Raw genomic sequence first — 24259 nt, forward strand, 5'->3', positions numbered from 1 at the left:
GGGATAAAACCCTGGGGTGGCAAAGCATAGTCCACCAGTCTGACTGAGGCACTGGCCATGGCTGCAAGAGCCCAATGATGGCAAGACACAGCTGCTGAGCATCACCCTACTTGGACATCTGGCCCATCCCAGGCTTGTAACCGACACATTAAGCAAGCTAGGAAGAGCATCTTGGTTTTTAATATTTATTAGCAACTGTATTATTTTATATTTTTAATATAGCATACTTTTGTAGTTTATTATATTTTATTAGGGTGTGCTCTGCTCTGTCAGATGGGACCAGTCACGGCAGGGCTTTGCCGAGAACTTGGGTCACCTTGGCCGGCTCCGTGCAGGCAGATTGCCAGGGCAAGGGCAGGAGCGGTGAAACACCTTCAGATATCATCCAGCCCTGCCTGGTTTCTGTACCTCCCATCTTCCGGTTTCTTGTACCTACTCCATTCAACCCTCACCGTCCCTGCCCAGAGCAATGCTGGTCCCCAGGAGATCTTTAAGGTCCCTTCCAACCCGAACCATTCTATGATGCTATGTACAGTATGAGCCATTTAGTCACAGATCAGCTACCAAAACCTTGGCATCCTTTAAGCATCGATGTCCTCATGGCTTTTAGGCTTGCCTAAATCCTGCTGCCAGGCAAAAGCTGGAGCAAGTCAGCTGCTTCGGCTTAAGTAAAAGGCACATGTGCCTGAGAGATGGTGAAATAGGTTTCCTTCCTTTGCTCCACCATGGGAAAGGGGGATACGAAGAAGGGAGGAAAGGATGGCATTTTGTAAACTCCTTGTTGCACATGGAAAGATGGCAGAGGCAGACGGAAGGGAGACTTAGATGAGATCTCAGAAGAAATTCTTTGCTGTGAGGGTGGTGAGAGCCTGGCCCAGGTTGCCCAGAGAAGCTGTGGCTGCCCCATCCCTGGAGGGGTTCAAGGCCAGGTTGGAGGGGGCTTGGAGCAACCTGGTCTGGTGGGAGATGTCCCTGCCCAGGGCAGGGGGGTTGGAAGCAGATGGTCTTTAAGGTTCCTTCCAACTCAAACCACTCTGTGATTCTATGACATCTTCTTCACAGCGTAACACACAACTGCGGGAGTGTTGGGCAGGTATCCACACACACTGCACTGGACAGAGATGGAGAAACAGAAATAGAAACAAACATACTATGATTACACATTTGAGTGAACAATTAGATGCTGACAAGCGAGGTGTGAAAGCCTTGTTGCATTTTTATGATAGAAAGCTCATGCAAAAATTCAGAAATATTGCTACAGAGCTCTTTCCCCTTCAGGAAACTTGTGATGATCTGGCAGAACAAGATCCTAATCTTTAGACATTCACATGGATTTGGGGTAGGATTTTCAGATGCATTCTGCATGGAGATCAGATGCAGGACTTAAATCAGAATAAATACAGAATGTGCATGTGACAGAAGCCTTCCTAGGGAAATTATATGTGGCTGACTTAGAAACCCCAAAACTTCCAGCGGCTCCACCATGCCCCATGGCTGCTGCCCCCTCCTGCCATCCAGGGCAGGCGAGTCTCATTAACACCACCCTCAGAGGTGGCTTCTGGCCGGTCTCCACGTGGCTCATCTCCTCCATTTGTCCGCAAGAAGGCAGAGCTTTGAGGGAGGCCCTCACTGTTTCCCAAGGTAGGCAGATGTTTATCATGGAGTGGGATGCTCTGCTCTGAAAGCATCAACGGCGGCACCACCACTGGTCCACACCAACGAGATGCTGCCAAACAGCATTTGGGGTTCTTGTGATAACAGTGTTTCGTAACGAGGAGCATTGCTAGTCTTTCAGTTTTTGCCTTAAAAGCCACCCTCACCTGTGTTTAACTTCGCCAGTTAGGAGAGGAGAAGATTAGAGGTCAGGATGACTTGCTTTGTGGTTTGCTTGTTGATTAAGAGGTGGCTGAGCTTTCCTGCTCTGCTTGCCTCTCACGCCAGTGTCTCCTAATGTACGGCCACCCTGTCTTTTCCAAAGTGCTTGGGAAGGAAACTCTGACCATGCCCTTAACAGCATCCTCCAGCCTCATTTTGCAAATATCAGCTAAAAGAAGCCGAGGGGCAAAGACGGGTTATCTGGCTGCTGCTGGGCAGGATGTCTCCTGCACAGCCAGCAGAAGACCTCGTTTCCTGAATTTATAACTTGATCTCAAGTGCTGTTCCTGCTTGGGAATGGAAAAGAGGGCCACCGGCGGGGGTAGCGCCAAGTGTAGAGCTGTTTCCAGCTCTGGAGTCCTCAGCACAGGAACGACCATGTCCCGTTGGAGCAGGTCCAGAGGAGGCCACAGAGATGCTGTGAGGACAGGCTGAGAGAGTTGGGGGGGTTCAGCCTGGAGAAGAGAAGGCTCCGGGGAGACCTTAGAGCCCCTTCCAGTCCCTAAAGGGGCTCCAGGAAAGCTGGGGAGGGACTCTTAGTCAGGGAAAGGAGACACAGGATGAGGGGGAACGGTTTTAAACTGAAAGAGGGAAGATTGAGCTGAGATCTGGGGAAGAAATTCTTTGCTGTGAGGGTGGTGAGAGCCTGGCTCAGGTTGCCCCGAGAAGCTGTGGCTGCCCCATCCCTGGAGGGGTTCAAGGCCAGGTTGGAGGGGGCTTTGAGCAACCTGTTCTGGTGGGAGGTATCCCTGCCCATGGCAGGGGGTGGAACTAGATAAGCTTTAAGGTCCCTTCCAACCCGAACCATTCTATGATTCTGTGATTTGATGACAAAGTTTGTCTGGAGTTTATTCTCCTTGCCAAGGAGAAGCTACCTTTCATGTAGACATGTTGCCCATTGGACAGAGGCAGGTGTCCACCCTGGTGGGGAGAAGGGGTAACTGATACTTTTCCCCTTCTGTCCAAGAGTTTCCTGTGCCCCCAGCCTTGTAACTGCAGAACTGGAGGAAGATTCATCTGTTTTCCTCTTGGTCAAGTATCTAAATTCTTCAGGCTCACAGGTGGAGGGGAAAAAAAAAATCCTCCCAGTGTGACTCCCTCTCTACTAGCTCCATCTGGAGGCTTCAGAAAAACTTGCACTGTAAAATTATTTTTTTATTATAATTACTTATTTAGGATTTAAGGCTGTCTTGGCATTGAAAACCACTAATGCCAACAAGCATCGAGGCAGTGGCAGCCGTGAGTGCAGAAAGCTGCCTCTGCTGCTGACTGACCCTCCAAGCAGAGCCAGAAGCACTGCTTATCCCTCAGCTCAAGGACCCATGTAAAAAATACTTCACTTGACAGTATCCTGGGATAAATACCAGCATCGCAGATGATTCCTATAGTAAAGTCCCACCAGAGATACGTGTACTGCCCTGTTCCAAAGGAAGAGTTTTGTAGGACAATCCTGGTGCCCACACTTGATAGCCCAAGGTGAAGAAAGCCTCTCCAAAGCTTCTTGCTCCACAAGTTTAATGGATAACGAGGTGTGGAGGGAAGGAGACGTGCCAGACCAGCCGAGAGCAGGACACAAAGCCTCTCCAAGGTCTCCTTTTCTTCCAGGTTTTCCTGCTTAGGAACAGCCTGCACAAAGACCCACAGCCCTTGGAGTTGTGCTTCCCATTCTTTGGTTCCTCTCTGCCTCTGCCAGCAAGACAACCATCCCAGGACACTGCAACTGCTTCTCCACCTGGGTAAAAACTACCTCGATGCTAGAAACGTCCTTTGAAGGCTTAAGATGAATTGTGATTCCTGTCCAGTGACGGAGAACAATACAAAAGAGAAAATTAGGAAGGGAGCTCCTGCGAAGGGATAACAATTCTGAAGGAGATAATTATCCCCAAATCCTGGATGCGACTGCCCAGCCAGAGCAGACCCAGGGTGATGCTTGGTGTACCCAGGGTGCTCCCAAGTCAGATGTCCTCTTGCCCGATGTCCATGCGGCATGAAGGCAGGATGTTGCCAATTCTAATTTTTCCTCTTCTAACTGATAACAAGCCCACGCTAGAAGCTCTTGTCAAACCACGCTGCTGCTCTTGAACTGCAAACAGCTGGGCAGCGACACATCTATTGGTTTTAACTATTTTAGGAAACAATCTGCCCTTTTGTTCAGTCACGAAACGCATGAAAGGCTTGATGGCAAAACCTGGATGTGGTAAAATCCCATCTTGATACCGTCCAAACCTGCCTTCCTTATCTTTCCCGACAATGCTGCAATTCTGGCATGCAGCCAGTAACAGGACCTCTCTCTCCATGGCTACCTGACCCTCGCTCCAGCACTAACTGCAAGCCACCTCCTGCCGGGACTCGGGCTTTTGGCTTAACGGTGAAGCTGGCTGCCGCTTGGGTTATGCTGGAGCCACCACTTCTTTCTCCAGCTGCTTCCCAGTTACCAGCCCAATGAGGTGCTGACCTCACACAGGAACCACCGGAACAAGCCTATATGCATCAGATGGGCACCTTCTGACTCATAAACTTTGCAGACTCTCACCTTTTGCTTCCTACTGAGCTTGATTGCCTTGGGTTTCAGCCCCAGAAGACCTCTGTACTTTCACACATTTCAGTCCCTTCTCCATCCTTGATCCAGCTGGGAGCAATGGGCATTGCTAATACATATCCCCACACCCCGGTGGGAGACATGCACAAGAATGCCATGCCCAGCCATGGCTTATGTTTACTTTGGAGTCAATTTCCCTTTTAGTATCAGAAAGACATGTTACATAGCCTTTTAGGAAGCTTTTTTTTTTTAAACTTAGAAAACACAGAGATATACTTTGAGGGGTTAATTCTCTCCTACAACCTCTTCACCGAGGAATAAACCTCATTCACAGAACCACAGAATGGTTTGGGTTGGAAGGGACCTTAAAGATCACCCAGTCCCACCCCCTGCCCTGGGCAGGGACACCTCCCACCTGACCAGGTTACTCAAAGCCCCCTCCAGCCTGGCCTTGAACCCCTCCAGGGATGGGGCAGCCACAGCTTCTCTGGGCAACTTGGGCCAGGCTCTCACCACCCTCAGAGTGAAAACTTTCTTCCTAATGTGATGCTTCTTCATCGTCCTTGGCTCTTCACCTTTTTGGTCTCCCTCTCAGTTTAGCTTTAGGGAGGTCTTCTAAGAAGAACCTGCCTTTTGAGATTTATTTTTTTTTTTCCCCCAGAGCTGGAGGTCTGAGTGGTGCTGAGGAAGCAGCACATCCTCGGTTTAAAGTCCTGCTGAGCAGCAAGCTCACATCTGGGCCTTGCGTTCGAGCCCACTGGCGTAAGCAGCTCACGCTGTGCTCTCCTCCGTCAGGCAGCCTCACACAGAAAAACCGTGTTTGTTGTCAGCTCAGCATGCAGAAGAGATTCAGCCGAAAATACTTATTATTACCCTTTTCCTTCAAGCAGAAAGCCCAAATGTAGTTTTTCTTCCCCTCCTAGGAGAAAGGTACGGGCAGAGCTTCCTCTTGCCACCTTCCCACCCAAGAGGAACACCACCGTCCGCAGGAGAGACCTTGCTGGGCTTGCATTTACTGCGGCACCAAAAACCTGCAGCTTGCTGTTTTGCCTGAAAACCATTCGCTTCTGTTGCTGTGCTCAGTTTCATATAAAACCAGTTTTCAGCCAGACTATTAAGTCTCCATCAGCAGGGGTTCAAACTGTTCCTGAAATAACTCCCATGCTGGTTTATTAGGGGCTTCCTAAACCTTCTGTCTCGAGTTTTAAAAGGATTCTGTTCCTACTGGCTTAGGAAGAATAACCATATAATATTTTCACTAAGGTCACATCACCCAAGATGTATCGGTGGTCTCATTTTAAAATGACTCAAGCTGCCTGTGCTTGTTAAGAATCACTTGTGAATGAGAAAGCAAAACTGAATATAGGAATATAATCGATGAAAATTTCCCAAGCTGCACTGGATCTCTGGAAAGCACTGATCTGTGGCTTTCCGAATGCTGACATGGTTTAAAAAACAGAGCACAAAGTTGAGCAAGCTGAAATTTACAGTTTTTAAACTGCTGATAGCAAATGAAAGTTCAAAAGCTCACCTTCCTCCCAAACATCATCAGTTGCCTGCTACAATAAAGTCTTGCACAGTTGATCTGGGCAGCTTAATGATAGCCCTGAAGGTCTTGGCTTGTAAGAAGAGTCAAGTGGCTTCTCTAAACTCCACAAATGCTTTCCATCATGGTTTGCGCAGAGGAGAGTGTGTGCATGCATATGGATGCCCCCAACATATATGCATTGGTGCCATCTGCTGGGAAGACAGCATTTGCCACCTCTTCCCACCACCAAGCTGCTCTGTCCCAGCTTTGCTCCTCAGCTGCCACAGGGATGGTGAAGAGATGGAGCAGGTACCGCAGGAGCATGATGGATGGCCTGGATTTGGGGCTTTTGGCCACAGAGAAAAACAGTCAGAGACATGAATGTTGGGATTGAGTGCACATTCAGCAACTTTCCCAATGACACCAAGCTGTGTGGCACGGTCAACACACTGGAGGGAAGGGATGCCATCCAGAGAGACCTGGACAGGCTGGAGAAGTGGGACCATGTAAACCTCATGAAGTTCAACCAGGCCAAGTGCAAGGTCCTGCACCTGGGTCACAGCAATCCCACGCACAAATGTGGGCTGGGCAGAGAATGCATTGAGAACAGCCCTGAGAAGAACTTGGGGCTGTTGGTGGGTGAGAAGCTCCACGTGAGCCAGCAAAGTGCCCTGGCAGCCCAGAAAGCCAACCCCATCCTGGGCTGCATCCCCAGCAGCGTGGCCAGCAGGGCGAGGGGGGGGATTCTGCCCCTCTGCTCCGCTCTGGGGAGACACCACCCCCAAGTGCTGCCTCCAGCTCTGGGGCCACCAACAGCAGAAGCACGCGGACCTGTTGGAGCGGGGCCAGAGGAGGCCACGAAGATGCTGTGAGGGCTGGAGACCCTCTGCTGTGAGGACAGGCTGGGAGAGTTGGGGGGGTTCAGCCTGGAGAAGAGAAGGCTCCGGGGAGACCTTAGAGCCCCTTCCAGTTCCCAAAGGGGCTCCAGGAAAACTGGGGAGGGACTCTTGATCAGGGAGGGGAGCCATAGGACAAGTGGGCACGGTTCGGTCAATGAACAGAGGAGAGATTTCCTGTCAAACTGCTGCACAGAAGTCTGGAGGAAATATAAACAGTGCTTAAAACTCGTAATATGAGAGGAATCAAACGTAGACTCAAGTGTTAACTTGAGGAGTTAAACTTATGAGATAGTCTATCAAGTACTGCAGTTAATTACGCAACTGTTCCAATATACCAAGTGTTACCAGCATCACCTGGCAACAAGTGAGGTGTCTCCTGGCGAAGGCTGCTTTAAAACAAACATCGAAAAACCCTGAAGAGCCAGATCTTCCAGATTTTTTTCATTTTTTTTTAAAAAAAAAAGCTTTTTCCCTACATTGCAATGTTTCTGTAGGTATGCACTCCAGCAGGATTTATCATATCTTATTTATGGTTTTCAGGTGCAGATGTGTACTTTCCTTTACTGAGCCTCTAGCCTTTTTTAAACTGTAACAGCGTGCACTGTAGCTCCCTCTTGTAACATTCACTGTAAAACACATTGTCTTAAAATAAGCTGCAGCATAGTAATTACTGGCACAAATTCCCTTGGGCCCCAGGCTTGTGTTGAGATTGCTACTGACTTTGCACAGAACACCAGAAAGCAGTTGTCACATTGGCAGCTTTCCTTACCTCCCGCGTTTCTGCGGAGGTTCCCAAACTGCCCTGAAACGACATGACGTATGAAATTTTCTTCTTATCTCTTCTCCACAGCTAAAATTCTAGAGGAATGAGAACAACAGTGGAAAAAACACAACATGTAACAGTTGTTCTCTATTCCCAAGACATTCACTTGCTGTGTCCTCTCCCCAGCTGGCCTGTGCCGCAGCAGTTTGCTGCGTTACTGTCACTGTACTGAACGGCTACAGTAATGCTATGACAGCCAACTCCCAAGGATAAGCTTATTGGTGTTTGGCCATTTATTCTATATTCTAGTTGATAAATCCTCAAAGAAGTAATTCCATTTGCTTAGAATTCAGTTTAAGCTTTTGTTGAGGGGGTCAAAACTGTTCTACTTTTTGAATCCTCGTTTAATGACAACAAATCAAAAAAAGGGAAACGAGATGACCCCAGACACAACAGACCCAAGATTTACTTTAGTACAAGGCAGAAACGCTTCTATTGGAACAGGACAGACGACAACTTAGCACTGACTTGTGTATCAGAAAAATCCCATTATGGGGAGAGCTTGCGCTCTGCAAACACTATGGGAGGTGCTTAGAAACATGCTCAGAAAACCAACAGAACAGACAGTACATCTAAGAAATTCCCAGAAGAACAAACCCAGTCTAAATCCCTTAAGTCTCCATAAGATGGGTTCCTACAGGAGGAGCAGACAGAGTAGGAATCTCGTAGAACAGTTACAGCAACATTCACCTGTGTTGCCTGCAAAGGAATAATTACAGTACAATATCTGAAACAGCCTGAAGTTACAGTGTTCTTAGGCTGCACTAGGAAAATTCTGAAGCAAGTATATATGAACCTCAGGGAGTCCTTGTCTCCCGGGACAAAAGGCCTTGAAGCTACAATCAAATTAGTACCATGCTACAGCTCCGACATGGCTTTGGAATCGTAGTGCTGGAGTGCAAATCTGCCTTCAGGCTTTTCTGGCTGATGTTGACATAAAGCAATTTTGCCTGGGAAAGACAAAATGGAAGTGCTAGTCATCAATAAACCTTCCTAAAACTGGTTTCCCCGCAGTTTTTTTTAAACTAGGCCTTCAGGGTTTTTTTATGTTGTACTACCAAATTCTGCTAGTTACGAAACTAAAACACGCAAATAAAGTGCCACAGACTCCTCTTAGCCATTATGCGATTAAACATCTTTTAATATTTCTATTGACAAACATTGTAAGCATAACCAGGGTGAACAGTACATACTTGGAGTCTGTGCAGTGGAGTCCTTGAACCACTGGCTCAAGAAGAACTCTTGACGTTCTAATTTCATTGTCAGTTGAGCCAGAGGATACTGAAGTGATCACTGACTGGGACGTGTTCCAATAGTGCCAAATTCTAATCAAAACTCAAGATTGTGCGTTAGTAGCCAAGGCAGAGCCAAACAATTATTCTGCATCATACGCAGAAAGCAACTAGTATTGAACAGACAAAATTTGGTCGACACACTAGTTTTGCTTCTTTTATAATCTTTTTGCTAATAACTCAATAGGCACAACAGTACCAGTAAGCATATGAACCTTAAAATGCACAATTGCCACAGACAGTTGACTTGAATACAGTAATAGTGCTCGGGAGGAGACTTAGAGACGACTTTTAGATTCTTCCACTCTTAAATGATTTTGTATTTCCTCACCACCTAGTCATGCGCTGGAGAGGAATTGCACAGCAGTCTCCTTCTCTTCAATTAACTCCTTCGCAGTCAGATTCATCTTCTCACGAGAAAAATCGTTAATAGGAAGACCCTCGACAAACTTCCAGGTCTTGTCCTGTTTGAAAACAAACAAATAAAAAGCTCCTCCCTGTAAGAACAAGCTTCATTCAGTCTGCACAAAGGAAACTTTACAGCTTAAGAAACAGGGTTTATGGTCTTAAAAAACACATCAGGCAGAAGTTAATTTTGTTTTCAGGTCAAGAAAACAACCAGCACCAGCCAAGTCATGCCAGATTTTACTTGTCTATCAGTACTTATTTGACAACTACGACAAAATGGTTAGTAACGGTCCCCTCTGAACAACTGATAAAATCCCCACAGCAACAGCAGTCCCAGACTAAACCCACTGCTTTTAACAAGCTCATATGACAATTTAGCTAGGTCTTGCAGGAGACACTTGGATTTAAATAGAGTCTGGTTACCTTGATCACAACAGGGAATGAATATAGCAAGTCTTCAGGAACACCGTAAGAATTGCCATCAGAAATTACTCCCATGGAAACAAATTCCCCCTGAAAACAGAAAAGGGGTAAATACATTTTTCACTGCTAGAAGTAAGCAAAAGTTTAACTTCCAATATAGTGCATCTGCTGTGACACACTTTATTCCCCAAAAAGACCAATTCTTCCCCCTCAACACACATACACGCTTGAGGTCAAAGACACCAGCATGTAATCAAAGCATTAGACAAATAAGCACTTTCTCAAGAGCAACATCTTACCGCTGGAGTGCCGAACCAGATGTCCCTCACATGATCACAGATAGCTTTGGCAGCTGACATCGCACTGGACAGCTTCCTAGCCTTAATAACAGCTGCTCCACGTTGCTGAACAGTCTGCAATTAAGAAAAACCCCTAAATTGTAGAGCACCACAATCACAGCTTGGTCTTAACACTGTTAGTAAACACCATGAGGAAAAACTGCCTCACAAATATTATGTAGCTTCATTAGTCAAGACACAATTCTATCACTAAATGAACATGGCATAGGATCCAGAAATACAATCTAGAAGAGTTTTGCCAAGACAAGAATGTAATGGAGTATTTCAAAGGTTGGCTCATTTCTTTGTACCTGCTTTACAACTGGCAGTCCACTAACTTCTTTCATACCAACTAGATGTTTCAAGCTTTTACCACCAAGAGACTTCATGTGTGTCAATAGTAAGATTTCTCAGCATAACACTAGGAATTAAGGTTTTTTGCTGAATACCAACACGACTTACTTGCTGGTCTCAATCCTACAATATTTAATGCATAAAATTCATTTAACTCCTGAAGATAGTTGAACCTTACTCCCTATACTCAACTTTACATTTAGAAATTCTGTACGTTAAGAACTGCACTTCTTAGAATTAGAATAGCTTCTTAAACCTTGGTTTGGTGTTTTGCTTTGGGTTTTTTTTTTTTTCCTTTTAGTAAGTTTTAGTAAGGCTCTATGCCAACCAGACTCCAGTCTAGAAAGCAAGAGTTATGAAGTCTCCTTATCTTTGGCAAAGCAATGTAGCATAGACCAGCATTACAATGTACTGAGAAGGCCAACGCAATATCCTGCCTTGGCCAGGTAAGATAAAGCTCCTGGGCTTTTTTTGGTGAGTGGGAAGAACCAAACTGAAGATCACCCCAACTCATCTACAGCGATGCCCCAAAAAGTCATCATGGTGAACTGCCAATGCTGCTTGTGTGCCAGATGAGCTGCACCTAAGCTTTGATCAAAATTATTTTTGTTGAATTACTAGCACTCCTAAGTTTCATAATGCCTTAAATTTTTCAGAGGCAAATAACTGACAGAGACAAGCTATCTGAAGATCACAAAATGGTTTGGGTTGGAAGGGACCTTAAAGATCACCCAGTTCCATCCCCCTGCCCTGGGCAGGGACACCTCCCACCAGACCAGGTTGATCAAAGCCCCATCCAGCCTGGCCTTGAACCCCTCCAGGGATGGGGCAGCCACAGCTTCTCGGGGCAACCTGGGCCAGGCTCTCACCACCCTCACACAAAAGAAGTTCTTCCCCAGATCTCAGCTCAGTCTCTTTGACTCAGTTTGACTCTTACAGTGTCAAACCCTTCCCCCTTGTCCTATGGCTCCCCTCCCTGATCAAGAGTCCCTCCCCAGGGAGTCCCCTTTATGGACTGGAAGGGGCTCTAAGGTTTCCCTGGAACCTTCTCTTCTCCAGGCTGAACGCCCCCAACTCTCTCTGCCTGTCCTCATAAGAAAGGTGCTCCACCCCTCTAACTGGTAAGTCATTACTAGAGTAAGATAGGAAGAGCTGCTTCACTCAGTCATTTACATAGTTTACAATTTCAAATGAGGTTAGGAGAAAGCAGAAGCACAGAATGACCATTAAAAAAAAAAAAAAAACACCACACAAAACACACCAAGATCTTACCAGGATAAAGTCTCCCTTCAGCCAGCTGTCATCTTTTATAGCTTCATAAACTCCAACTTCCTTTCCTTTCACATTGACCTTCGCATGGGTGACATCTGGATATTGAGTGGAGGAGTGGTTGCCCCAGATGATGACATTCTTCACATCATTAGCAGAGACACCAAGTTTCAGAGCAATCTAATGGAAATTAAACATGTCCAATGTATTGTCGGCTTCTCAAGCACAGGCTTCTTTGAAAGCATTGCTCTGTTTCTATTTAGCAGAGACAACAGAAACCATTCTACTGTGAATAGGCCTTTTTACCTGAGATTTAGCTCTGTTGTGATCCAAACGAGTTAAGCAGCTGAAGTTTTCCTTTGGTATTGATGGCGCTGACTTTGATGCAATCAGGCAGTTAGTATTTGCTGGATTCCCAACTACCACAACCTAAAAACGGAAGTGGGGAAAGGGAACATGGAAAGATGAAGAAAGGATTTCTGAAAAAACAGCTCCCTCAAGTGAAATAGATGGCTTTGCTTTCAAGGAAACTATCAAAAAGTCAAGTCTTCTAAATCTCTTGGTTGTCTTCAGCAAGATTTTTCTTGTATTTGCGCTGTTCGTAGTCACTGAATCTTTTCTAACTGCACATAAAAATATTTTCTAGCTAGGTATCTTCTTTATAATTTGACATTCAAATGCAAAAGAGAACAAGACTGCTAGGGAGATGTGCACACTGCCCCACAGCCTGGCTTCAAAACCCACGCTACTAGATTCAGGGAAAGCACAACACATACACGCTACTCAGCCCACAGTGAATTCACCATCACATTTTAAACAGTTCCTAGACTGGCTGCCACGGCTTTATGTAATTACAAAGTAATTAAGAAAACCAGAACAGTTACTTATCTCAAAGTTCATAGGCAGCTGGAAGTAAAATATTGCCTGAACTTAAATCAATTTATTATTATGGAAACCTGATTTTTATTCATCCTTCATCTACTAATGTGCCTCAAATGATTAATGTCAAGCTCCATATACTCTCAATCACACAAGCCAATCTGCAAACCTCCCCTTTTGAAAGTGAGTTCAATGAATTTTCCATTACTCTGCAATAGTTACATTGATAGTTTTTATTCCAACTGTATAAAGAAGCAAACAAGTCTTTAGAAGCAGTAGGAAGTTCATCAGCAGAGGACGTAGACATTAAAAAGTCAGTTACAAAGCACAGTTGGAGTCTGGGTCTGAGATTAAGAGCAGTAGGAGAGCAGCCACATGATCCCATTAACTGTGCTCAAGGAATCTGAGAGAGAACAATTAAAAGCTTCCAATGCTCCAAAGACTAAGATGCAAACAACCTAAATAAAGCCAATCTTTTGTGCAACTGTTAACTCCATATTGATACTGAAGTTAAGGGTCATTATGTTAAAGCCACAGATGGCTATGAAGTAGGCAGCTGCATGTAGATAATTTAGTTCTCCCAGAGAAGAGAGATTAACAAGCAGAAGATTGCTTTTTATTTTTTTTATATAGGGTTTTTTCTTTCCTTTTTTTTTTTTTTTTTTTTTTTTTTTTTTAGAATTGGTGGTAACCAGTTCAGAGTATCTGTGCAATACAGCAATACAACGTAAGATTTACCTTTTTCACCAAACAAATGAAGGACTACATCATCTACCTATTTAACACACTATATCTCATCTAACCTTGACAGTGGCATATTTTCCAGGGCTTAAGGAAAGGAATGCCTGAACAGGCTCCTGCTTGCGCAATATCAATCTACAACCTATTTAAATCTCTACATAACCCAACAAGGTAACTTTTGAAATTCAGTTTCTATATTCACCTTGACAGTCTTTTTGGCATACTTGTCCAAGGCTGCACCCTGAGACTTGAAAATTTTTGCATTCGCTTGGAGTAAATCCTTCCTCTCCATGCCCTCTTTCCTTGGCATGGAGCCAACCAGAATTGCTATGTCAAGGTCTTTGAATGCAACTTCCTCCTTGTCTGTTGGAATGACCTCTAAAAACAGGAAAGGGGGGGGAGGGAAATAAATTTAAGTAAGATAAATACTCATGTCAAAGCATTAATGGGAATATTCTTTGGTTCATAAATAGTATATAATCTGATCTGACACCACCACCTTCCCCTTCCAAAAATACAAGTGTGTAGTCAGTTGGCCCAACTTCAGATTAAATTGCCAGTAAACATTTTATACATACAAATATTTATCTAAAGCTTTAGATATAAATTCTGAAAACATGGGAGAAATCTACATAAAAAGATAACTTTCGTGTCTCTAAATATATATACATATTTACATATGCTGTTCTTCACCTTTACTAAATTTTTTAGCGGCAAATACCAAAATAAATGAAGTTTTCCTCTCCCTTCAACAATTCAAACTGAAGGAGGTTTGGAAGGTTTTACTTGTACAGGTACCAGAGCTGGTAGCTACATGCCTTTTTTTTTTTTTTTTGAAGTACTGTAATAATTATAGTAACACCTACTTTCTCCCTTTCTCCTGTTTGTTTAGGCTATCAGGGCTTAACTTGTTTACATGACTTGATGAGCGAGTTTTCAGTTTGTGTCTTTATGGAGAAGCTATTTCTAAAGACTAGAATTGGTTTTATTTAGTAAAGGCATCTAGATGCTATCTAAAGATTCAATGTTATTTTACCACTAGGCCAGAATACAATGCATAAACGCACAAGTATCTGACAATCTGTTGTATGTGCTGACGACCCAGGATTAGATGATATAAACAAAAACCCAGGTATCTGTGTAGCCAATTCTCAACACAAAACTTATTTGACAGCATTCTTCCCAGCTTTCGGCCTAAGTTAAATCAATCTCCCACAAAATATAAAACCAAGAAAGGATCATGTAATATTTTCTTCTGCTTAACTTCCTGCCAGCTACAGGAACTCAGAAATGCAATAGTTGTCCTAGAACATCTTGTCAGTATAAGACAGGTTTCTTTGGGCCACCTCTCAGCAGCGGTAGAGCACAGTCCTGCAGCTCCATCACTATCCCGTCCAATACCGTCATCACAGGGGTGATATCCAGCAGCACAAGAACAAGAGGCTGTAAAGAAAGAAGTGGTTTAGTGCAAGTTGGGCAACATCTGCTTTGAAAATGAATTTGTCTTGTTATCTGCTAAAAACTGCTATCTCGTGCAGACCTAAAAATCCGTTTACAGAAAACTGAAAAACTTCAGCACAACCAATAATTGAAAGCTTGTGTAACGGTGTAGGACTCCATTTTCACCACTTCAAGAATAAATTACTTGCATATTGGTAAACTATTCTGAGCGTCCACAGGAAAACAAGTCTCAGGGACTGCAGTTCTGACGTGAGCTTATTCATTTCTGCGCAGCAGAGACAAGTAATAATTCAGTGTAGGAGTTACCTGATCTTTGCCGAAGACATCTCCCTTGGCGATGCTGTAGAGCAGCGAGTAAGCAATCTGCCCAGCAGCTCCAGTCACCAGGACTCTGATAGGTTCACCCTGCAAGACAGTAACACAGACTTACCCACAGGCACACACTGCAGGCTCCCACCATCCCAGAGGGGTAAAAATTAACAGTTACAACAGAAATGAGGGTATGACTATTTAACCTGGATGAAAACACGTGCCTAAACGTGGATCGGGGCCAGCTCCTGGGATCATACCTCTGTTTTGCTAGAACTACCAGCAATTTCGCTATTTGCTTTTACAGAAACAGACCACACTTGCAAAAGTATCCCTAAGAATTGCTCCTGGAAAAGCTTCCAAAATACCAGGAATGACAATCAATTTGAAAAACTTTGTATTCCTTTTAACAACGATGCCTTTTTAGCATAAGGCCTTACAACATGTGCCCACTCATTAGATTACCCATTCACACTTCAAACTTACTAGAGAAGTTTTACAAAGTGCTACACTTCACCAGTTCTCAGACTCTTTCAATTTTGAGAACTGTGTCCATTAAGCATTTTGAACACTTACTTGCAGCCAAAGACTTATAGAATGCCAGACACTGAGGTATCTAGAGGATTTAAACTACTGCCTCACTAAACTGTTAGGCAGCAATTTAACAAATTCACAGACAAAAGCTGTGGACAAATACAGACACTAATATCCATAATACAACTGTCCATTGCCAAACTGACCCAAAACTCCTAAAGACTGGGAGAAAGACTGCCAACTATGTTGCAAATTGGGGGGGGAATGTCTTACCCTATAGCAAAAGTCCATTTTGTTAAGCACAACAAGGACTTGGGGAACTCCAGAGGCTATTTAATACTGAAAACACACCAAAGTACACTCATAACCCGTTATTTTGTAAGCACGGATTTTCTATCTCCCTTTTTCCCTAGAGGCAGCAGGATGAAGTACATTGGGCTCACACAAGAACAAGCAGACTCTGACCAGCCTGCTGGAAACCGATACCCGGTCTTTCAAATAATTAAAAAGATTATCATTTGAATTATGGACAAAAGATCTTCCACATTCAATTATGTCTCTGAAATGATTTAATGGTATACTGGGCTGCATTATGAGAAGTGTAGCTTGCAGAGCAAAGGGAGGCATTTCGCTTAGCGCTGGTGATTGCAAATGAAATACTGACTCCAGTTTTGGGATGTCCTCTGAGTTTTATAGGGATGTTGAGCAACTACCGGGGGTTCAAACTTTACTCAGACGGCTGGGGCCTGGAGTTCGTGTCCTAGAAGATGAGGCTGAAGGAGCTGGGCATAGCCTAGAAAGGTAGAAGACTAGGAGCAATCTAACAACAGCCGACTACTACTTCGAGGAAGGTTACACAAATAACGTTGCCAAATGCCTCTCAGTAGTGGCAGATGGCAGAACACAGGGCAACGGCTACAAATTAAGAGAAAAATCCTTGATTAGGGTGGTCCTGCTGCACTGGAGCAGGGTACTCAGTCTGTACAACCTGCATCCTTGACAGTTTTCAAGACCCAGATGAAACACCAGGTATGACCTGATTCAGCAGAGGCAAAAGCCTTGCTATCGTGATTGGACTGGACAACCTCCAGACTCACAGCAAGAAAGGGGTCAGACTGGATGACCTCTAGAGGTCCTTTCCAACCAACATTCCTGTTGTCGATATTTATAGGAAAACCATTTCAGGATTTGAATTTATTCTCTCTGCAGAAGCAACCAGCCAAGCACAGCTGATTCAATCTAGCACTACGGAACAATAAAAGTGAGGCCACCTACCCCATTTTACCACGTACTAGATAAAATGAGAGCATTAAGTAACAAAGTTAAACTACTGGATGCACAGATTTAGACCTCAATATGATTTTGCCCTCATTATGGGAATTATTCTTTAAATATTAGGTTAAATGGCTACCAGTTATGGCACTGGACTGCATTATTTTCTGTTGAACCTGCCCTGCTGCGAGTCTCAGCCCTCCAACCTCGTTGCGGGGGGAAAGAGAGCAGACAATTGGTTATTGCTGTTTTAAATCTCAAAACTAGTTTTGGTACACTGTTCTTGAACAGGGAAGTTATACCATCCAAATGTACCATAACGTCTGGATAATGGGCAGCACAGATTAAGATGCATATCAGATTTTAAAGCCAACTTTTCAGCGTGTTTTTAAGGAGAATCTCCCTTTATTTATACGCTCCCTTAGGGGAGCATATTATGCCTCTTTTAAGGCAACTAATCATATTAGTTAGGAAAATAAGTACTGGAAAATTACTATGCTGCAAAACCTTGGCCTGGCAAAATCCCATATCAGCAGCATATAAAAAGTAATCCTGTGCTGAGCATGCTACTACAGAGCTCACAGAGATAACAGCAGAACACATTTTCTTTGAATTACATAATATCTGAAATAAACTGTGAATCGACTTCTGAATTTCCACTGAACAGAACAAAGATTTTAAGAAGTTAGGCTCCTCCTCCTTTGCAACATGTGAGCCAATCTAAAGTAGGGGAAAGTTAATGAGAAGTTTTTCTACTATATGTACTTTATATGGTAATCTGATTTAAACATAAGAAATGTCAGTCTATCCACTAGCATTATGCTGAGTATTTAGCGTAACAACAGGAGAGGAAAGGAGTGGAAAATAAAAAGGCAAGAGGTAGGATACCTTGTGGGGTTTGTTGTTTTGGGATTTTTGGTTGTTTTGTACTTAGACAGACTTAACATTTATCCTTACTTTAAAAAAAAAACAAAACCCTTCAGTTATGACTCAGTGCCATCCTCTCAAAAAATTATGTTTGCTTACTACAATTCTTCCTGTTCTCCTCCCATTTTGGGCTGCAAGAGGGATGAAAACATAAGCTAAAATAAACCGAGGAGTACTACCTACTTGTTTTCTTCTCTCCAGGCTCTCAGTACATTGGATTCAAATACAAAGCCTCCCCTGAACCCCTCTGCCCCTGCACCAATTGGCAACAATTAATAACAAAGAAATTTTCATGTTCTCTCTTGATTCCAGGGGCTAGATTAACAAGCCAAAAATGTTGTTCTTCTATCAAAATCTAGTTAACCCTCTGTGGTAAACTTACATTACATATAAAAATCGTTATCACTGAGCACCTGAGGCTACATTTGGAGGTTGGATGTTTAGAGAAATGAGTAGCTCCGCAAGGAAGTTGTAGACTCCACACATTCACATTTGGGCACTTTAATCCGTGACTTGGCTGCTGCACCGGGCTTCAGTAAGAATACTTTCATGCTGTGGTGACTACAGAGGTGACCTTTACTCCCTCTCAGGTATACAAGAGCTAGAGGACAAATTAAATGACATCTAACTGAACCGTTTCGTTTCAAAGCCTTCCCTGCTTCACACACAGCTGATGTAGAGGTAAAAAGTTTTAGGGAACTGACAGAGTAGTAAAGGTAATGATAAAAATAAAGAAAAAAAAAAGTGAACATTGCATTCCCAAATACCCTTCTCCCTCTAACTCAGCAAACACATAGGATTTCTCCACCTCCTAAATTATCACATTTAGAAGTAGAACTTCCAATACCAAACGAGGAAGCTGTGAGCTTAATGCCCTGTTCCCCCCCATGTTCCCCCCGCACACATTCCTGTTTAAGAACTCAGTGCCTACATTACCTCTGTGATAACCGCTGATAGCAGACCTAAATTATTAGTGCCTTACATGAAAATAGCACTACACTGCAAAACTGATTCAGGAGGTTACAAAGGTCAATAAGATATATATCAAAGATAACTAAGATATATGCATCAAATAATCCACGATCTATCAAATGTAGGTATGAGAAAAATCTATGTCCCGTCTGCACAAGTGATGGACTTTGCATTGCTAATTAGAGTTATAAAATACCTCTATAAACATTATTGCTGATAAAGTTAGCTTTTTGTAAAATATCAGCAACCTAACATTATTTCTGAATATTAAAGCCAAGCAAGGTATCCCACCTTGCTTGACAAGAAAGACTTGAATTTAACACTCAAAGCGACCTCCTCAAAAATCTTTCCCTTTGCTCTTCCCTCTTTAGGGCAGGGTTGCAGTGACAATAAATGCCTTTGGAAAAGTGGCACGAAGTATCAGCAAGACAGTGGTACACTTCAGCAACCCCAGCAGTGCTGTGGTTCACAGACTGGATTCCAAAGAAATTCTTTCCTTAAGAAATGACCTTGAGACAGGTGCCCTCAAAAACGTTTTCCATTTCATTTAGCTAATAGCAGTTGCACCGGCAGACACATGATTTTGTTTCCGAAGTTTAAAACCTTTGCCCAACGCCAAACACATAATTAGAATAGTGAAAAGTAAGATAGAAACCAGTGACATTCTAAGAAGTCTGGGCATCACAGTAAGTTCCAAACAGCAGCTCTCCTGGAGACCACAAATTCATGGCACCAATATTTTAAAAGCTCTCAGGTACAAATTAAAACTTGCTGCCTTGTGGTCACTCCTAAGAAGACGTATTTTGATTAGAAATAAGAGTGGGGAGTTAGAATAGATAAGATTTACAGATTTCCTTAGCCGATAGTTGGAATAATAAGCCACATTTGAGAGCTTGCAAGCATCTCTTCTATAGCAAAGTACCAAAGAAAAGATTTGGCTAACAGGGTATAAAGTTTAGGAAAACGAGGAGATTTTTCCAATCATGAAAACCATAAAGGAAAGCAAGGTCTCTCTGCATGTTTGTGTGTGTGTGTGCATATAGAAATATATACGCCACAGAAAAGCAAAGCACTCCAGTTCACCTCTGTAACCTCAGGACAGAGCCTGAAGGACTCAATGACAATTGAGAGAACGGACACCAAGAGCTAGATTTCTGACAGCAAGCAGGGATGAAAAAAAGAGAGGAAAACATTTTTACGGCATCTCCCCTTGGGCTAACAGAATTGTGCCCAAAATCTTTGATGAAATTAAGGAGCAGGCAATTCCCATCCTTTCCAAGGTAATGTCGCCAACCACTGGGCTCAGCCAGGCGCCGGCATTAAGAAAAGCCGCGATTAAACAGCTGAAGGGCCAGCACCAGGCCGGGGAGGTTGGCTCCTGCTAGGCCGGCGCTGCAGGGGCCGACACCGACCCCCAAGTCCCCGGGCTGGAAGGTCATCCCTCCGTGAGGGCTGAGGCGTGCACCAGCTGCAAAAAGCACCTTTAAGTCATCACCCCGGGGCTTTGCGGACGCCCGGTGAGGAGGAAGAAAAGAAAGAAGAGGAAGGGGGAGCGGGAAGAGCCGGCGCCATTTCGCAGCCGCCTCCTCCTGACGGGAGCCCCCCACCCCAACTGCCCCGGCGAGGGAGGGGGCCGCAGCCCGTCGCCACCCCGTCCCAACGGAGAGCCGTCGCCATCCCCCCATCCCCTTGGGACTCAGTACCGACCATGGCTGAGAGGAGCGGCAGGTCCAGCGGTCTCGGGGGTCACCTCTACAGACACGACTGAGGCCGCAACAGCGCCGCGCTGAGGTACCGCGGCGGGGAAGGGCGGGGCCTCTCCCACCCCCGCGCGGCCGCCTGGGAACTGTAGTCCCAGCTCCCACTGCCCCGCGCGGCTGAGTGGGAGGAAAAAATATAACTCCCAGCATGCCTCGGGGCAACAGCGCCTCTCCCCCCACCCCCCCGAGCGCCATTGGCGGCGTGGCGGCGCTTTACCCGCCCCATTCATTGAAGCGCAGAGCGGCGCGGTCGGGCAGAGGGGGGAGGGGGCCCTTCGTTTGCGCGTGCGCTCTGGGCGACGAGCGCCGCGGTGGGCGGGGGGGGGGGGGGGGAGGTGTCGCGCCAGCGCGGGCATTTCGCTTTCCGCATGCGCATAGGAGGAGGCAGCCGGCGACGTGTGTGGCGGCTGCGCGTGCGCAGGTGGCGGCGCTTCGGTGGTTGCTAGGTGACGGGGGGGGGGCAGGAAGACAGGGGTGGCCGGGGAGAAGACCCCGGTACCGGCACCGGCGGCGGCCATCGGGCCTCCCCCTCGCCCTCCCGGTCTCCTCGGAGAGCTCGGTGGGTTGGGTTGCGCGGCCCGGCCGCGGGCAAGACGGCGGGACCGGGCCTTTTCCGGGCGCTGCCCGCCTGTTGGGCCTCTCAATGGGGGGGGGGGGGCGGGAAAAGGGGGTACAGGGGGGAGGGAGCTCCTCTGCTCAGGCCCGGCGCCGTGAGGGCGAGCTGAGCCTTCCCTCGGGCTTCCAAAATCCTCTGACCTTCTGCTTGGCCGTTTCCTTTTACTTGCTGAGAGCTTACCTGTGCTATTCCGCCTTTAAAACAGCGTGCCTAAACTAGTGATCTGTGGTGTAAAAATAAAACTGTTTGAGATTGTTGACTGAGGTAAACTCTTTTGGTCTGTAACTAAAGTGAGGCTGGTATTGGCATAAATACATCAGCACAAAACACCGATTCTTAAACTTCATATGTATACACTATAGAAGAGTCTCAGATGGCGCAGTTGATTATTTTTTTCCTCAGATCCTGACAGGGTTCATTCCTTACTGGACGAATTTTATAATTTAGTTAAGTCTCCAGTGCAGTCTCACTCATCTGAATACTTTTTCTGCAGGATTAGTCTGAAATCTTACTCTAGTCCTTATAGTTGATTGTTGGTTTTGTTTTTTTTTTAAACAGCCTGTACAATTGTACAATTTCTTTTTCAGTCCTCAGACGTAAATAAGAAGTTACTCCTTTAAGGCAGTGGGTGTAAAATATTTATGCTTCTCATGCAAAGTGTTCTAGTCTTCTCATTTTAGGAGTCTTGTTCGTGCCACAACTCAAAACTTCCTGCGGCTTGAACACGTCTTTAGCTGAACCTCTGACAGCTCCTGCACTGCAGAGAGCTGCAGTGTCAGACTTGGAAAGGCACAGTCGTACTTGGTTTATTTTAAACGTCAAACCATACTGATTTATATCAGTTAATAACTGTACATTTCTAATATGAATTAAGATTGTACCCAAGTTCCCTTCTGGGGATGAATTTGAAAGCGAAATAGCTTCAGGCAAAGCTGAGGTGTGGCTTGCTGTGAAATGTAGAGAAGCTGGGTAAGTAGAAGGGAACTTTTTTTCCCAGTCATATTATTCCAGTGACCTAAGATGCTTTACCCTAGTGACTCTAACCTTTTTTGCACACAGACGTTGTACAGACTTAACACTATTTAAGATTATTTAAGATTTAAATATACACAAAACCTGATGTGGAGCCGCTTAAGGTAATTTCCACTCAGCGTAATCGGTTCAGTTCAAATGGATTCCTTATCAATTTTCAGCTAAATCAATCTTAGCATGCTGTAAACTGATTTGTGTGTGCCAGCATAGCAGGTTGTATTGTTTTAGTGGGTTTCAGTTAAACTAATCGAACTTTCTTCTGTAGGTGAGGCTCCGTTTTCACTCGGTCCTTTGTTGCCCAAGCTTGTGGTCCCTGAATTATTTGTTGTTGAAGATAACAACATCTTGTGTTAAAAGTGATTTGTAATGAATATGGTGCAAAGCCGTGTGTAAATACTTTTGTTTGTCAGAGACGTGTATCGGTTTATTTTATATCTGTTCCCGGTATAATTAGTCTGAGATAGAGTTAAATGGGTTTAAGACTGCACTGTCTTTTGTGCTGATGTAGCTAAAGATACCTTAAAGTTTTGCCTTTTATGAATGTGCTGTAATTTTTGAAGTTAGTGAAACCTAACAATTCTACTGTTTCCTTCTTACTTGGCTTAAATTTTGTTTCTACTCATTAAGCTTTAAGCAAAATGTAAATGTACAAAAATAAATGAGAGATGCTTTTGTCTCCCCAACTGGTTTTTACAACTCCTTTTCCTGGTGTTTTCCAGTTTTTAAAATATATCGTTTCCTTCTGGATAGAAGTGTTTCTGGTGTTGTAGGAAGTGTTGGTTTTTGGTAGTGTTTCTCGCGCTGTTAAATCATGCCTCTGTTTTCAGATTCTTGTCACCGTAGGAATCTATAAACGTACAGTGTTCGAGTTTCTGCAACCCAATCTTCCAAATCTCTGCTTTTTATCTTAAGGAAGTGTGGTGTCTTTGACTTATTTTTGCTGATTTATTATTCTTACCACCTTTTCAAAGTTTTGGATACTTGGATATTTATAAATTTAATGCTGTTTTTCCTGTCAGCTTTGCCACAGTCTTCGAATTTCCTCCAGTTTGTTATTGTCTCATAATTTTCTTGCCAATTTTGCATCTTCTGTTGCCAATATTTTTTTCTTGGTGTGATTTTTTTGTATTCTTTAAATACAATGTTTTACTAGTGTGTGTCTTTTGTGAAGCGCTTTAAGCCAGAGAGCTCTATAAATGGAAACATATTATATGCAAAAGAAGTAATGGAAATTTAGCGTGCATGTGGATTGGGCTCTCAGCTAATTCTTGAAATACATTTTACAGTTTTTGCACTCAAAAGATATTGAATTACTTGGAAATTGGTATAATTAAACAATACACTTAATACTCAAGATGTTTTAATCTCCATTTTGTGGAGATTAGGCATTATTTTTCAAGGCAGCTAGTAGTTTTGAAGGATAGTCTGCCAGAATTCTCTCTTCATTTTTTTTATATTTTAAAATGAATTATTCTCTGTTAACAGCTGGCTGTGTTCTTTAACTGTATTTTGGATGGGATTTTCTTTTTCTTCATTGCCATCTGTAGAAATTGATGAATTTTTTTAGGTAAGTTTTTACACTTAATTTTCAATAATTTGTGCATTTATCTTTTTATCATCTCCGTGTATAATACAGTTTTTTCCTTATATCATGCATTGACTTACAATTTTTAATACAAAAACATGTCTCTTGTAGCTAAGTCTGTGTGATATAATTAACGCATAAAATGTTTAAGACTATGTAAAAAAAATTAACTACATAATGACCAGGTTCAATCCTAGAAATAATAGTAGAATTGGAACAGTTTTGGAAGCCTCTTCTGGGTTATGATCCAAGGGAATAAAATAAAGCACTAAAAAAAACTGCAATGGGATTAAGAGAATCAAAAACTATTTTTGAAAGTACATGAGAAACCTGCAATAGAGTTAAAAAATTATAAAGACATAGATATAAGCAAGAACAATTAAAATCTTAGTTTAGAAAATGAAAATAGATATATTTTTGTTA

General features: G+C 43.9%; 2 protein-coding genes across 2 annotated transcripts in view; one reads left to right on the forward strand and one right to left on the reverse strand.

Moving 5' to 3' along the window:
- Nucleotides 1-7138: 7138 nt before the first annotated feature.
- On the reverse strand, nucleotides 7139-20647 carry MDH1 (malate dehydrogenase 1). Its single transcript, XM_074150207.1, has 9 exons — nucleotides 20551-20647; nucleotides 15136-15234; nucleotides 14715-14811; nucleotides 13571-13746; nucleotides 12055-12177; nucleotides 11752-11928; nucleotides 10087-10200; nucleotides 9788-9877; nucleotides 7139-9420 (listed from the first exon to the last, which is right to left on the reverse strand). The coding sequence occupies exons 1-9, from the start codon at nucleotides 20551-20553 to the stop codon at nucleotides 9295-9297; spliced, it is 1005 nt and encodes a 334-aa protein (XP_074006308.1). The 5' UTR covers nucleotides 20554-20647; the 3' UTR covers nucleotides 7139-9294.
- A 404-nt stretch (nucleotides 20648-21051) lies between these two features.
- Nucleotides 21052-24259, forward strand: part of WDPCP (WD repeat containing planar cell polarity effector) — a 162979-nt gene continuing 159771 nt past the window's right edge. Inside the window, exons 1-2 of the mRNA XM_074150725.1 lie at nucleotides 21052-21162; nucleotides 23737-23818. The gene's annotated coding sequence lies outside the window, so the exon portion shown is untranslated. The remainder of the gene's footprint in view (nucleotides 21163-23736; nucleotides 23819-24259) is intronic.

Source organism: Numenius arquata, chromosome 7 (genome assembly GCF_964106895.1).
Source record: "Numenius arquata chromosome 7, bNumArq3.hap1.1, whole genome shotgun sequence".
Classification (NCBI taxonomy): domain Eukaryota; kingdom Metazoa; phylum Chordata; class Aves; order Charadriiformes; family Scolopacidae; genus Numenius; species Numenius arquata.